Consider the following 16,041-nt stretch of genomic DNA (forward strand, 5'->3'; position numbering starts at 1 on the left):
CCCTTCTAAAGAACTAGTTTACTTTTTACTCTCTCAAATAGTCCTGAAACTGCTTAAGATTTGTTTCCACCAAAGTTCAAAACTGAGCAAAATTTCTTCATTTTTGGGATAGAAACTTTGGAATTGACTTCCTTACCTGGATCAGAATCCCTGTGCTCAAACCCATGAATTTGGAGCCCTTCAGCTTAATCCCAACCGCCCTCCCAAATCCATTAAATGTCAAATCAAAACCAAACAAAAAGAAAAGGGTTTTAATCAGAAAAAGCATCTTTTTAAATTCGTATAATTTATTAGAAGCTTCTTAGGAACTATATTTAAGCCAAATATCTACATAAGTTACAACAGAAAAAAAGGGGGTTGGGTGGGGGACTGGTGCTGCAAATACCAAACTGCCAAATAATATACACAGGTTTGTCGATGCCCTTTTAAAAAGTGAGGGGCCAGGGACTGGGGCTGAAGTTCTCTTTACAACATAATGTACAGATTACTAAAAACTAGGCATTTAGTCCAACTTTTGACAGCATTTTACAGCTACAAGTTCACATCAAACCTAAAACAATTGTCTGAAAGGCCAGCCTGGACTGAACCTATAGGGCCAGAGGGCGCCTGGGAGGGGACACTTCTTTTGTGTCAGGTGCGAGTGGGTTAGGCTGAAGAATCTTTCCTCTCTCCAGCTTCTGTCCTCCCTTCTGAAACAAACAAATGAAAAATCCTGGTATTTACAAGCAAGCTCGCTTTGCTGGCGGAGTGTATCCAGAGGGAAGTTTTCCGTCTTCAGAGTTCAGGGCCACGGAAGCATAGAGCAGGCTCCAAAATTGTGCCATGCCTAAGCTTAGGAACCCATTTGAACCACCAGAAACACACCCCAAATTTTTCTCTTGTCTTTCTCTGTTTTAAGAATCTGTAAAAGGTTGAATTTGCTTGGCTGTTTCTATTTTCTTTTTATGTTAAAAAAATTCACAAGTTTTAGGTAGGAAAGAGAAAGGAGGGGAAGAAAAAAAAAGAAGGAAATGTAGAAGACGAAGAGGAGAAAGAGAAAAGGAAGAGAGGGGATAAGAAGGGCAAAGAGGAGGAGGAGAAGAAGAAAAAGAAGAAGAAGAAGAAGAAGAAGAAGAAGAAGAAGAAGAAGAAGAAGAAGAAGAAGAAGAAGAAGAAGAAGAAGAAGAAGAAGAAGAAGAAGAAGAAGAAGAAGAAGAAGAAGAAGAAGAAGAAGAAGAAAAGTCCAGCAGTTTGGTCTTTGTGTACTCTTGTTCTAAACATAAACAGGTCCTTAAAAAAAGTAGAAGCGTGTGGAGTAGCGGGCGAATGGTGGTCATTGCGGAGGGCAGGGGGAAGCGGTGAGATCGCGCGGGGCTCAGGCGCATCCCACGTCCTCACCAGGTCCGACCATAAAGCAAGGTAGAGCAAGACATGGCGCCATAGTCCGAGCCAGAGGAGTTCAGATGAGATAGACTGGAGACCTGGCCCTGCAGCGCTGCGGGGCTGGCTGCGTGGTGCGCCAGGTCCGGGGACTGCCCTGCGCTGCCCGGCTGGTGGCCTGGGTGCGCTCCAAGACCCGCACCGCTGCTGCCCACCGAGATGGCCGCGGCAGCCGCTTGCGCAGCCTGCGCCTGCTGCTGAGCTTGTTGCTGCGCGTGGCCTTGCAGGCTGGCGGCTCCCGGTGCAGGGGCGCCCGCCTGGCAGGGTTTGCCGTCTTTCACCAGCACCGGCACGGCCACCCGGCGCGGCGACTGCTGCTGAGCTTGCTGCTGCTGCGGGCATCCCGCGCCGCCGCCGCCTCCGCCGCCGCCGCTGTCCTGCTGCAGTTGCTGCTGCGCCGCCTTGTCCTTAGCCTGGCGCTTCATCTTGTAGCGGTGGTTCTGGAACCAGATCTTGACCTGCGTGGGTGTCAGGTGAATCATGCTGGCCAGATGCTCGCGCTCCGGCGCGGACAGGTACTTCTGTTGCTTGAAGCGTCGCTCGAGCTCGTACACCTGCGCCTGGGAGAAGAGCACCCGGCGCTTCCTGCGGGGTGCACTGGGCAGCGGGGCCATGTTCTTGCTCACGTCCCCCAGCGAGCCCAGGCCGCCCATGCCGCTCATATTCATGCCGCTCGCCGGGCCCATGAAGCGGGAGACTGTAAGCAACAAACGCACAGCGTCGGCTGGGGCCGGGGCCGGGGCAACCCCGCTTTCCGTGCCCTTGGCCCGCCGGCCCCAACTTTCGACGACATCCTCCTCACCTAGGCCGCCTAGTGCTCTTCCACCCCCGAAAGAGGCTCAGCTAGCTGGGGAGTGGCTAGTGCCTTCCCAGGGCCGTGCCGTCGAACTGCTAAAGGGTTTCAAGTCTAGCTAGTCCTCATCGGTGTCAGCATCTCTTTAGACCTAGAGTGTGCAGTGAGGGAAAGGGGCGCTTTTCGGCTCCCTTCGTGGCCAAGTCAGGTGGGAAACCCAGGGGTGCAGAGGGATGGGGTCGGAGGGCAGACCCCCAACTTTAGGAGTTTAGCAAAAGGGACTTTTCACTTTCAAACGCCCCAACTTCCAGGCGCTTGGCCTCTTGTTTTCTCTCTTGTGAGCTCTAGGTGAGGGCACCTATCCGCCCGACCCATTTAGACCCTCTTCCAGAGCTGTGCGCCCTTCCCAACCCGCCCAGAGACTTTTAGAAATCGAGGCAGCCCGACTGGGATGGATCCCAGTACTTGTCCCTCCTGGTCTCCTCTAACTCCTCTGACCCGAGCCCCTAACTCCGGGTGGGCTTCCGTCCGCTCCCTGAAGTCTTCGGCATGGCATCAGGCCTGTGGTTGGTGCCTGCGGTGGCCGAGTGCCAGCACCTGTCCGCAGGACCCCAGCTCTTCTAAGTGCCTCGTTTGAAACCCTTGCCCAGCGGGGGGAAGAAAGTCCAGCGCCCGTACCCCACTCCTACTCGAGGCTGTTCGGCTGCCCACCCCGATGCCTAGCGCAAGCGGTGGGCGCCGCACCTAGCGGGCCGCGCTGACCGCACCCCCGGTGCTCAGCCCGGGGCCCCGCGGCGGGGCGGCCTCACTTACTGGCGGGGAAGCGCGGGTCTGGGTTGGCGCCGTACCATCCGGGGCCCGAAGCGCTGTTCCGCATGGTGTCCTGGTAAGGAGGCAGCTCGCTCATGTTGCCCAGGTTGCCGTTGCAGTAGCCCCCCACGGCGGAGTGAGAGAGCTGGGGCACCCCCGCCGCCGTCATGTGGTAGGCGGCGGTGACGGCGCCGTGGTGCCCCACGGCGTGCTGCTGCATGGCCGCGGCCGGCGGGGCCGCCTGGCCCTGTCTGTACGCTGCGAGCGGAGCCCCGAGGCCGCCGCCCTCCATGCCCACTTTCTTGTAGCTTTCCTCCAGGGGACTCAAGATGTCAGACACTGAGAACGGAGTCGTGTGCTTTGGACTCATCGACATGATTCGGCGTCGGCTGGAGGAGGAAGGAAGAGGAGGAAAAAAAAAAGGGAGAGGGGGAAGGCGAAGCCTCGCTACTTTTTTTTTTCTCCCTTTGCCAAATATTCTGGTGTTACCTTAACGCCGATCTTGTTGGATGTACACGTAACGGAGTGGACCGAGTCCGCCTTAATTGGCTTGAGTGGAGGCTCGGGGGCTGCCTCGCGTTTGTTTTAGCCCGGCGCCAGGTTTTAGGCAGCCACCAGAGGCGGGGCATAAGCGCTAAAGCAACAAGACAATAGAAGCCTACATCTTGCCCGAGATAATTAGCTTACATGCTGATGACAAGGTAAACACCTTTAAGTTTCACTTGTCAAGATTTTTTAGGTCTCAACGAGAGAAAGAAGGAGAGAGAGAGAGAGAGAGAGAGAGAGAGAGAGAGAGAGAGAGAGAGAGAGAGAGAGGAGGGAGAGAGAGAACCAAAGCATTACTTTCCCCCTCCCTTGGACACCCCCACCTCCATTTTTTGTGGGGTGCCTGTGGCGCGCGAGGAAAAGGAGGGGGGAGGGAAAGGAGGAGGGAAACGAGAGCGGGAGGGCCAGAGGTGGGGTAGAGAATAACCCAAGGGGAGGGATGGAAAGGAGGACGGAAGGTGAATACTGCTTTGCAACCAACTTGCAGAGTTACAAAGTAGAACCGCGGCCCAATTCGGCCGGGGTTCCGGGGTCAGGGGCTGGTCTTTGGGGAGAAGGGGGCTGGGGAGCAGGGAGCGGGGTTTCACCTGAGCCTGCCGGGGCTGCTCCTCCCTCCCGCTGCGGCCTCCCAGCCCCGCGCCTTCCCACCGCCTCCGGACCACATCGGGCTTCTCTGCGCTGAGCCCCAGTCACCACCAAAAGAGTGTGCGAGTCTGGGGGGGATGAACCCTGGGGCTGCACTGTTGGTCTATGTGTCTGTCAGTCTGTCTGCTTCTTCTGCCGCCGTCAGAGGGACACCTCTGCTCCCCGCCCCCTTTCCCCTTACCCTAGAGAATCCCAGCGGGCGGAGGGGGAGCTAAGTAAGGGAACGACTGCCTCCGGGAGGCTGTCACCGATCCCCGCGCCCCCCCCCCAGCTCCTGGCTCCCTAGCGGACCAGCCCCCACCCCACCCCACCGCTCCCTTTCTCCACCCCTTTTGCTGGCCCAGGCAAGAGCACCGCTGGCCTTCTGAACTAGGAGGATAAGGGTGTATGGGTATTAACGTGAGAGTCCACCACGGAAGTTGCCCCATCTCGAACAAACCTGGTGCCCCTGACCCTTGCCCATGGCCTGGATACTTCGGCTTCAGAAGCTGGTGCTGTCTTTCCGAGGACATCTCAGTCCCAGCACCCCAGCTCAGATCCCCGCTGTTTTCCCCTCCGATGCTTCAGGGAAAGCCCGGGCGGGGAGCCGCGTGAGAGCCCGCAGGTCCGTTGCAGAGTGGCACTGAGTCTGAACCCCGGTGGAACTTGTTGTCCGGGAGGAGGCGAGTATCTCGACGCCCGCAGCCCAGCGGGCGGGAGGCTGGGCTGAGGCTCGCCTCCTCCCGGAGCTCAGCCATGCAAAAGTGCACTCGCTTCCCCGGGAATAACCAAATATCTTTGTCTAAAGTGGCGGCGTAAATGGCCGGTTGCTTTGTGGCCACGCTGGATATTAGTAGATGAGGATCATTCTGCTTCAATTGGGCGCCTCTCATCCGGCTAGCAAGAAACTGCTTAGAAGGAAGTGGGTTTCCTGTCTGAGCGTTCCCAGGCTTCAAGTGTGAGCCCCGCGCCTTGAGGGTCCTTGGGCGCCTGACAAGGGGGAGCTGTGGGCTGTGCTCCCTAGCGGGGCCGGGGGCGTCAGCCTCACGGCTGTTACCAGGTCAGGATCAGCAGCTGAGTGGCTTACCCAGCCAAGCCCTGAATGGCATAGATTTGGAGACCACCTCCGTTTTTCTCCTTGGAATTTAAGCGTTTTCGTTGTTGTTTGTTTTTGTTTTGGCTTTGCTTGTCTGCTCTTCGAGCTTCCGCGGTGCGCTAGAGGCTGGGAGGGAGGAGGGCTTCCTGGCCCGGCAGGTGCCTCCTAGACACTGCGGCGGCCAGTCAAGGGGGCTTCTTGATTTTGGGTTTTTGTTTTCACATTTTCTTTCCCCTCCTTGTAGTGAGGGAGCTCCCGATAATGAACAAGCATTGAACTACTTAATTCAGCAGGGTAGGCTCCTTTCCATTAGTAGCAATTATAGTATGGAAAGTTGTTTTATTTGCTTTTTAAGATCTCTCCTTGAAGAGTACTCTCTACTGCCTCAACACAAAGCCGGCGACGGACTATGCTAACATTAGCTTTCCTCACCACCTACCTCCATCGTGAAGGGAAGAAAGGCTCTGGGTACCCGCGGGCCTCCCATCTGGGCCCGCATTTCCGAACCGCCCCGAGGTGGCTTTGAAGCAGGGAACCCCGACTTTAGGCGGCCAGGTGCGTTGTGTCTTGTGTAGCTAAGGATAACTGGAAAGCAGAGATCTGCTCTCTCCTATCTCAGGGACTTCTCTGGGGGGCGCTCTCAAGATGAGCTCAGACCCCACGACAGCACTTTGGTCTATGGCGTCCAGAGTGCAGGGAGGGAAGCCACCCTGGATCAACTGAGCGACAGAGGGCAGGCAGAGCGGGAAGCAGACCTGGTTTGAAGGCGTGACCCAGACCTGCTGGCTCTGGGAAAGGGATCTTATTAGGAAGACCCTCGCCCTCTGTCTCCCTTTAACCGTGTTATTTTATAATTGTTGGTGCTCATAGGAACGCCAAGTGTAGAGTGCCGTTTGTCTGTCCCCGTCTTAGTGCCACTTACAGAAGGAGGTAATTCTTCGAAAGGTTTTTTTTTTTTTTTTTTTTTTTTTTAAATTCAGGAACATCAAAAACATGCCCAATGTTTTGAGGGAAGAAAATTAAGCTCATTGCCAAGGTCGATATTTCTGTTTCTGTGGTTAAAAATCCCTTGCTTCTTCAGGGGCCTGCCAGTCTGGAGTGAGGGGTTTGCTCAATCTTCTATAGTCTCTGGGTCGTGCAGCCTGGGCCTTCGGAGACACCAGCCCGTGGTCAGTTTGGTAACATGTGAACAAGCAAGCTCTCAGCTCTACTGTAACCAGGGACCCCATCCCCAGCTCTACAGCACTGGGTGGGGTGCTGAGCTTCAGCCTGCATTAGAGAGGATTTACCCTTGAAGGGAGGGATACAGACTGAGCTCCTATCTAGAACTGGGGGACTGGGTGAGGGGCTCTGCTGCCCGCTGTGCCTGGAACCAAATGAACTTATCTCGCTGCTCCTGCCCCTTTGTAAATACCCACCATTCCTGCATTTTTTTTCCGGCGAGGACTGTCACACCAGTCAGACTAAGCTTGAATTCTCAAAAGCCTTTGGGGTAAAAAGGCCACTGGTTTATCTCTGAACTCATCCAAGCAATGTTCTCCTCAGGTTCAAAGTCTCTGACTAAAGAGCATGCTGCCTCTCTGACTCCATCCTCAACAGGGCCCACTCTGGTTAAACCAGAGATATTTTTCCCCTCTCGTAGTTGTGGATTAATACTTGAAAACCTAGTCCACCTCCCATGGCTGGTGCCTCCTGCACTGTCTGGCCCTGTGACAGGTAGGACAGAGCTAAGTCCTCATAAGGTGACTCCCTGGTTCAGCCCCATAGGGCCACTTTAATCTCACTAGTTAAGAATCAAAGGGTTGCAGAGGATCTGGCTGCCCCAGAGGAGCAGGGTAACCACTCTGTGGTACAGTGTAGCGAAGGGACACTCCCTTCTCCTCCTCTGGTGTCTCTTTAAAAGCTCCTGGTAGAAGTCAGAGAGAGGATTCCCAAGCCAGATCCACCTCCTATGCCCACCATCAGCTTGCTTATGTCTACCTCCCATCCGATCCTTCACAGTGCCTAGAGCACTAAGTGTGTTCCCTCTAAAGCTACAAAGTACGAAGTGTTATTTCATGATTCACTTAGCAACTACTCTTCCCTTTTGTGCTGTATCAGATATTAGGTGGGCTAGGTCAGATTATTTAACTACTAACAATCTGACAATCTATATATGGCCCTTCCCTACAGGAAGCTCTCATACTAGCACTAAATCACTCCAGTGATATATAATTACTTTGTAAAAAGCATTGAGAACGTGTGTGTGTGGGGGGGGGGGGCTGGTGAAGTTTTGCATCTTACTTTAGCTACCATTTTCCCTCACTGTTTAGTCCTGGAGGTGGGGGTGGGGCAGAAGAAGCCCTTGAGTGGAGCTCAGAAACTTTGGCTTTACACTGTCTGATTGTGTGAGCTCCCGCCATTCCCTTCACACCCGCTTTCAGACTTAAACTTGGGGGTTAAGCCTCTGATGCTCTGTAAAAAGCAGCACTCAGTACTGTAGCATCTTTGCTATGCTGTGCTCAGGAGGACCTGAAGGGGCCGGGGAGGTGTCTCAGTGGTTAAGAACAGTTGCAGAGAACCTAGGCTCTGTTCCCAGCACAGGATTTATGTCTCATAACCTTCTGTAATTCCAGTTCCAAGCAAGCTAATGTTTTCTTCCGGTCTCTTCAGGAACCAGGCATGCACCTTGTGCATATATACACATGCAGGCAACAACACACCCATGCACACGTGTGCACGTGCATGTGTGCGCACACACATACACACACACTTGTTTTTTAAGAGTGGGGTAAGCTGGTACAAGAACAGCAGAAAGTGAGTAGGAGGTTTACTGCTCTCTAACCCAGACATCCAAGGACTTCCTTCCAAACATGGAGTCTGGCATCTGGTCTCTGAACCGTTTTCCAAGACCCCTCCTCCGCTTTCCCAAGCTTTGAAAGCCTCTTTGGGGTCCTCACTAGGCAGGCTGAGAATCAGGACAGCGTAGGAGCATTGCAAGGAAGAGATTCCACTGATAATTCTCTTCTTAGCTTAAAGTTTTTGAGATATTTCCTTAAATCGTGGCCTGTGGAGACAGAGGGTCAGGACATCACAGTGGCCATGGCTCCGAACTTGAGGAGAATGAGATTCTGTCAGAGTCCCGCCCCCAAGCCTTGGATGGTGGAGGAGGCCGCTCTTCACTTGCTTTTCCTCGGGTCGAGCCCTCTTAGGGGTTATGGTCTTGAAATCTGTCCAAAGTTGTAACCAAAACCCTGACTGGCTCCAAAATTCTGGAGACGCCCCCTGGCGGGACGGGGTTGGAGACAGGAGTGACTCTGAGGACTAGATGACAAAAGAACTTTTGACTTTGAAATGAGGAGGACGCAGGATGTGACAGACAGGGAGGCGAACTTGAAGCAGGGCGCAGCGCGGGGCACACTCTGAGTTTGTTAAGAGTTGGCCAGATCTCCTTACTCAGTTTCCCCTCTGAAGGAGTGGGAGGTGGGGACTGATAACATCAGCCAGTCAGCGCTACTCTAAGTGTTTTAGAGGTGCTGAATGCTAACAAAGGTCCTTAGAAAGGTGTGGTTGCTTTGTCCCAGGACTTGGGCACCTCCATTTAGCTTTTTATATTATAAATGATTTGTTGTTTTTATTATTGGGTGCTGCCGTTGGAGCTCGGGACTTCGCCCATGTCAAGCAAGCGCTTTGCAAATGAGCTACATTTCCAACACCTCTCATTTAGATTTAGGTGACCGACCCTTCTTCAGCCTTTTATCACCTTTCAATTTTTTGTTGCCTATACTATGCCTGCTTTATTTCTTGTGAACCGCTACAGCGCGGTTCCCTTCTCCAGTTCTTCTCCTATACGACCTTTCTTTCCTTGTCCCTCCTATCCATCTTACCCTCAGAAGTTTCCGACGGTCACGGTACTATCCTAGGCCCGTTTTGGTGATCTCTAGTCTGACAGTCTGAATTCCTCTTTGCTGCCTAGGTGTTGAAGCCCGACAGATGCAGACGGAGGCAATCCGCGGCGCCCTCTACTGGTCACCAATAGAAATGTATCTCTAAGGCCCGGGAAGAGGAAGACTGGTAAGTTGAAAGAGACTGGTAGGGGTTAACCTTCTACCACCCATCCTATCAACTGTTTATTACACTACACACTAGTTCAACGTGTCAGGCTTCTCGCAGATGTACTCAAAGCTTTTGCAATATAGTTTGTGATTGACTTAGAATTAACAAATCGCTTGCTTGAAAGGTTCCTTCTGTAAATCAGGACCGGAGAAGCCACAGCAATATCTAAAGTCTTCATCTAATTAGGCTTTAATGTGTAATTGTGTTCCAGGAGTTTTCTCTTTAAGTTTGGGACAAGTGGACATGCATTTGATGGTGAGGTGGCTTTTATTTTCTGCACTACCAAAGCCTGAAAATATGAGAGGTACTTGCTAGGTCACCTGTCACTGAGGGCTCTGTTTTGTGTCCAAGCTGCCCAAACTCTTAGGGCAGGGCTGGAGAGATAGCCCAGCGGTTAAGAGCACTGACTGCTCTTTCAGAGGTCCTGAGTTCAATTCCCAGAAATCACATGGTGGCCCACGACCATCTGTAATGGGATCAGATGCTGTCTTCTGGTGTCTCTGACGATGTCTACAGAACTCATATACATAAAACAAAATTAATAAATCTTAAAAAAAAAACTCTTGGATCCAGAAGCTTGCTAGAATTATCATCACCTAAGCAAAACCCAAGACCACCTGCCCAGGGGCGGTACCACCTTACAGACACACCCACAAGCTAATCCCATGGGCTGATTGATTCGGTTGAGACAGTATGGCATTCAGGCGGAAGTATAGTTATTTCTGCTTGCTTGTAGTCAGGCTAACATTCGGAATCAGGGGCAAGAAATAACTCAGAAATATACGAAAGTGAGTAGGCTTAAGAAAGGAGCACATTTTATGTGGACCGAGTGGAGAACAGGAGGAGAGAAAGGAAGTAGCCAAAGGATTAAAGAGACGTCACGTATTTATACTGGGACAATAAATAAAGGTCTTTTGGAAGCAGGACCTATCAACTGAAATCTCCAGGGTATGAAAATATGAGGTCACCATAGAAACTTTTAATTTAAGAGAGTGTTCCAAGATGCTGTGCTGGAGCAGAGCTCTCCAGGAAAGGGTTTTCCTAGGGTGAGCCATATGAGAAGAAACCCAGAGGCCGTTGCAGCCCTGGTAAAGGGGGCTTGGTTACTTCTCAACCTGGTAGCAGAATATAATACCATCCATATAGTGCTGGGTTTGTGTGCATAATGAATGCAAGGGTTCAGGTCTACAGAGGCTGGCCAGGTTCAGGAAAAAATAAAGCTGGTAAAGCTAGACAATGGGAAGGACTGCCTGGAGCTCAGTGTGGAGTTGAGGGTGACTTCTAAGTTGCAATGGAGACTATGTTGCAGAGGCTAGGGCTGTGGACATCTGTCAAGGAGAGTGAAGACAGCAAGTAGAGCTGCTCCCAGAGAATCCTCTCAGCACCTGTGCTGTAAACTTCAGGGCATATGGGTGGGGCTGCCCAACCCTATTAGAACGTACATAAGGCTGCTAGCCCATTCCCTGGATGCTGGAACCAAGCCGTGGGTCGCTTGCCTTGTTGGTCTTTAGTCTTGCCATGCTTTGGTCTTCTCTTCCTTTTTTTTTTTTAAAGGTTTTTATTTATTATTTATTTATTATTTATGAGTACACTGTAACTGTCTTCAGACACGCCAGAAGAGAGCATCAGATCTCATTACAGATGGTTGTGAGCCACCATGTGGTTGCTGGGATTTGAACTCAGGGCGTCTGGAAGAGCAGCCAGTGCTCTTAAGCGCTGAGCCATCTCTCCAGCCCTGGTCTTCTCTTCCTGTTCGGGCATATTTTCCTCCTAGAAAGAAAAGTTTGATTTGTGCCATTGTATGTTGAATGTATGTAACTTAATACGATGTTTTTCAGCAGGTACAGGGCTTCTGACGAAGGGCTTTCCTTTAAACTCAGTGGAGACATTGGCCTTTCAAAGTCACTGTTCTGTCATAGTTCCCTTCTCTGTCTCTTGGCGTTTCTTCTCAGGATCTATTGTTGGACTCCTGTCCTGACTATTTAGCTTCATCACCCATCAATCATCACCTATTTCTGAAAGTTCTGAAATTCATAATTCTAGCAAGTGCTCTTTCCTGCTGCTGAATTACCTTCCAGGCGGTTCCTTCTCGTGCATGTCTACTATGCGTGGCTCATTCCAATCTGACCTTATGAAGGCTGTCCTGCTGTCTTGCTGCTTGCTTGTGCTCGTAATTTAGTAATACCATTGTATATCCATACAACCTTTGCTCCCACCATTTGACTCCTCCAATAAGCCCTCATTAATTTGAGTTACTGTTACAAAGGTCACACTGGGTGTCTTATACCACAGAACTTTCTGAAAATTTAATCATTTGAGTAGTTTTGTGTGAGTGTTTTGCTTGTATATATGCATGTGCACCACATTTGTGCAGTGGTCAAGGAAGATGTTTAGAACTGGAGTAACATACAATTACTTGTGAGTTGTCATACAGGTACTGGGAACCTAATTTGGGCCCTCAGTAACAGCCGCAAAACAGTAAGTCCTGCTATTCCATCTCACTCTCAAGATGAAGGTCCAGCAGGACTCCTTTTCTGTTGAGGACTCTCTCTGGTTTGTAGAAGACTACCTTCTGCACAGTAAAGAAAGATACACAATTACATTTCCTGAGGTTTACATATCTTTATTTTATGTGTATGGGTGTTTAGTCTGTATAACAGTCTTTTTCTGTACCAAATGTCTGCACTGCCTGTGGAGGCCAGAAGAGGGCGACAGATCCTCTGGATCTGGAGTCGCAGAAGGTTGTGGGCCACTCTTGTGAGTGCTGAAAACAGAATCCAGTCCTGTAGTAGAGCAGCAAGTGTTCTTAGCTGGTGAGCCATTGCTATAGCTCTGAGAGACATACATTTTAATAAGAGGCTCCATGTTCATGATTTAATTTCATCTTGCCGCACTTTGAAAGTATCCCTTCTAAAATCCAGATATCATCAATATGATAGGATTAAAAGATGATGCCTTTAAGAGCATATGTGGCTAAAATGGCTTCTTCCAGCTTAATGGGCTTTAGCCCCTTTACAACACCGATGTCATGAATCATCCGACAGCTTGCCCTATGTTCCTCTGTGGTACCGGCATAAAACGTTCCTCTCCTCCAGAGGGTGTAGCAGGAAGGTCTCCATCAGGTTCTGTCAGTTTTATCTTAGGTGTTAAATTCCTCGATGTTTGAGGAATAACTTTCTGTTGTTTATAGTATCGCCGTGTGCTCAGATATAGTAACTAGCACGTGGATTAATGCTCGCCCTGAAGCCCTTATTTCTAACTACAGTAGCAGTGCCGTGGGACTTGCACATGAGCGTAGCAGCTCCCTAACCAGGCAGCGTTTGTCCCCCTCATTCTTCATCTTGGATGTCTCTTAAACTCAGCGCCAGGTCTTCATAAAGTGCTTCTCTCCTCTCGCCACCGAAGCCACTGCTATCCGTCTTTAGCTCTTGCTTCAACCATAAGGCTTACTCCAGCTTAGCGCACAATCCTCTCCAGAGTTCTCAATGCTGTCTGTGCCCGCAAACAAATCCCCCATCCCATCTGATCTGTTCCTGACCTGTTCCGTAGATGACCTCAGCTGCCCACAGCCCACATTTGTTCAGCTTTATCAGACGGTAATGTATGCAGAGTAAGCTGCCTACAGTTTCAGGTATAAAATTTGTTAAGTTTTGACTTTTGTGTACATCTATGGAAATATGTCCGCAGGTAAGAAAATAAACATAATAAATGATGCCCAGGGGTTTTTATGTCCCCGTATAATAACTATCTCCTCTTCTTCTATGTTCTTATTTTAGTCACTAGTTATGTTACAGTGTGTAACTTTTTTTTAAAGGATTTTGCATAAATGAAATCAAACTGCTTTGTCTTTTATAATTATCATAATTATATTTATTATTATAATTATCACCAACATTTTGCACAAGAATTTTGATGCTTAAAGAAGCTTTTCTTCTGATTCTTGAATACTATTCAATTTTTACTCTAAATTTTATTTTGTGTACATGCGTATTTTGCCTGTAAGCTTGTCTAGGTACCTCATGTGTGTCTATTGCTCTTAGAGACCAGAAGAGGGCGTCAGATGCCTTAGAACTGGTGTTACACACAGGAGTGAGCTGCCATGGGAATGCTGGAAGTTGATCCTGGGTCCCTTTGAAGAGTAGCCAGTGTTCTTCATTGGTTAACCGTCTCTCTAGCGCCAGCATTGCATTTTTATAGTTATACCAAAATGTGCTTGCTTGCTTCTGAGTGGAAGGTGAGACAATGCCTTTGAAGTGGTGCTAGTTTTTTGTGGCTGCTGTATCAAGTCAGAACAATCTTGAAGTATTAAAAGAACACAATTCATCTTCTCCCAGGTCTGGGAGCCAGAGTCCGAAATGAACATGCCAGTAGGCTGACACCTTCTTCACAGGCCCTGGACTGTTTCCTTTGCGGTCCCTTCTCACTTTTGACATTCATTAGCTTGTGACTTCATTTCTCTAGTCTGTCTCCAGTTTTACATGGCCTCACCTATGTCTTTCTGTATTTCTCTCTTGAATGATGCTTTTGGTGGTGTGGAGGGCCCACTGGAAAAAATGTAGGAAAATTCCTCAATGAAAGATTCTTCCTTTTATCTGCAACATTCCCTTCTGCAGCTACTCTTTTTTTTTTTTTTTTAACATTTATGTATTTTATATATGTGAGTACACTGTTATTCTCTTCAGACACACCAGTAGAGGGCACCGGATCCCATTACAGATGGTTGTGAGCCACCTCGTGGTTGCTGGGAATTGAACTCAGGACCTCTGGAAGAGCAGTCAGTGCTCTTAACCGCTGAGCCATCTCTCCAGCCCTCTGCAGCTACTCTTAAGATAGCATCCATAGGTTCTGCTGACTGGTTAGGATCTTTCTTGAGGTCACAAGTAAGCTCACTAAAAGATCTTTTCCTCTGTAGCTTTCTTCCTTGTCCTTCTTCAAGATAGAATCTCACTAAGCAGCCACACCTGTCTTCAAACATGTGCTCCCCCTGCCTCTCCTTCTATGGATGGGGTGCAGGTTCACCACGGCTGGGGAAGGTTTCTTCTGTACTGCACTATCTGTGAGGGATAGGTACGGCTTTTATCTGAGCACAGCTTTCATTTTAATGTGTGGGTTATATCTATCACTTTTAATAAATAAACTAAAAGAACTTTAGTCTTGAGAAATGTATTTTAAGCGGCTAGCATGTTCCATTCTGTAATTCCTCATTAAGGCTGACACTCAGAACTTGGAGTGTTGTTCAAGAAGTCCTCAAACAAATAAGTGAATGCATGAATGGATGAATGGATGAGTGAGTACATGAATGAATGAATGGATGAGTGAATACATGAATGGATGAATGGATGAGTGAATGCATGAATGGATGAATGGATGAGTGAGTACATGAATGAATGAATGGATGAGTGAATACATGAATGAATAAATGGATGAGTGAATGCATGAATGAATGAATGGATGAGTGAATACATGAATGGATGAATGGATGAGTGAATACATGAATGAATGAAACTGTAGTCGTCAAGTATAGGATGAGTTGAAGGGGAAGTTGTAGGGTTCTTGATCAAATCACAGTGCACATACATGCTTTTCTCAAACAATAAATAAAGAATATATTTTTAAAATTACCTGGAGAAGTCTTTATGCATTAGACTTCCAATCTTTCTGTTGCCACAAAACTGAAAATCCCTGGGATTCATCTTCATTATTTTGTAACCAGATGTAGCTGTAGAGGGTACAGTGGCCTTAAACTTATGCTTGTCACTGTCCAGTGGGCCTTACGTAGCCTCCTGAGCCCTGGGATCTACTTTCTCTGAAGTCTTTTGACACAAGTTATGTAATTTAACCTCTTTAACTTGTAGACATCTGTGGACTTCCCAGAGATGCTGTGATTATTAATCATTAGTTTGGTTTTACTGTTTCAGAGTGCTTATATTCTGTCTGAGCAAGATCTTTTCAAAGTTGCAGGGAATCTATCCAGTGTCCCAGAATATGGCCTATCTTGGTCGACGTGTGTATAGGTTGGCATCACACGTTACACTGCTGTTGTGGAACAGAGTGTTCTAGAGCTGTCATTTGGGTCAACTTGCTTCAGACACTCACTGTAATTCTGTCAACTTGTTTCATCAGTTATTGAGAGAGATGTAGAAAGCCTCGGCTGTAATTGTGAGTGTCTCTGTCCTAACAGTGTTTGCTCTGTCTATTTTGCAGTTCTTTCGTGAGTCTTAGAAACATCTAGAATTTCCAGGGCCTCTTGAATTCAGGGTTTGGATTCTTGCTGAGGGCCGATCCTGCTTTTCTCTCTCCCAACTTACCACTTTCTTCTTGAATATGAAGACAGGTTTCTTTTTACTATCCGGCTGGGTTCTCTGTCTTCCTCCTTTCAGCTCTAGGCCGCCCATGTCTGCATTATTAGTGTGGGTTCCTGCGAGTAGCAGAAGCTGAATTTTGCTTTTACTTATTTATTCTGTCTCCTTGCTGGTCTTCACCTATATACCCGTAACTAGACTGCACAGAGTTGTTTCGTTTGTGGGATCAGGCTTCTTGTTTTGCATGTGTAGAGGGGGCGGTGCTGGGTACCTAACCTTGGGCCTTGGATGTGCTAGGCCAGGGCTTCACCACCGAGCCACATCCTGAGCACTGGTACTGTTGGGCTGAAATCTGC

The 16,041-nt window shown here is 49.0% G+C and overlaps 1 protein-coding gene across 2 annotated transcripts; it reads right to left on the minus strand.

Annotated features, from left to right (window-relative positions):
* Positions 1–1,373: 1,373 nt before the first annotated feature.
* On the minus strand, positions 1,374–4,676 carry NKX2-1 (NK2 homeobox 1; the record flags this gene model as incomplete). 2 transcript variants are annotated; one of them, XM_080930090.1, is made up of 4 exons in its annotated part: positions 1,374–2,116; positions 3,026–3,411; positions 4,156–4,297; positions 4,653–4,676. In XM_080930090.1, 3 exons carry the CDS (start codon positions 4,230–4,232, stop codon positions 1,374–1,376), a joined length of 1,206 nt encoding a protein of 401 aa, XP_080786216.1. The 2 variants fall into 2 exon arrangements, with proteins under 2 accessions (XP_080786216.1, XP_080786217.1); XM_080930091.1 differs by lacking the exons at positions 4,156–4,297; positions 4,653–4,676 and adding an exon at positions 3,512–3,651.
* Positions 4,677–16,041: the final 11,365 nt, after the last annotated feature.

This window comes from Micromys minutus, assembly GCF_963924665.1.
Source record: "Micromys minutus genome assembly, chromosome: 1".
NCBI classification, from domain to species: domain Eukaryota; kingdom Metazoa; phylum Chordata; class Mammalia; order Rodentia; family Muridae; genus Micromys; species Micromys minutus.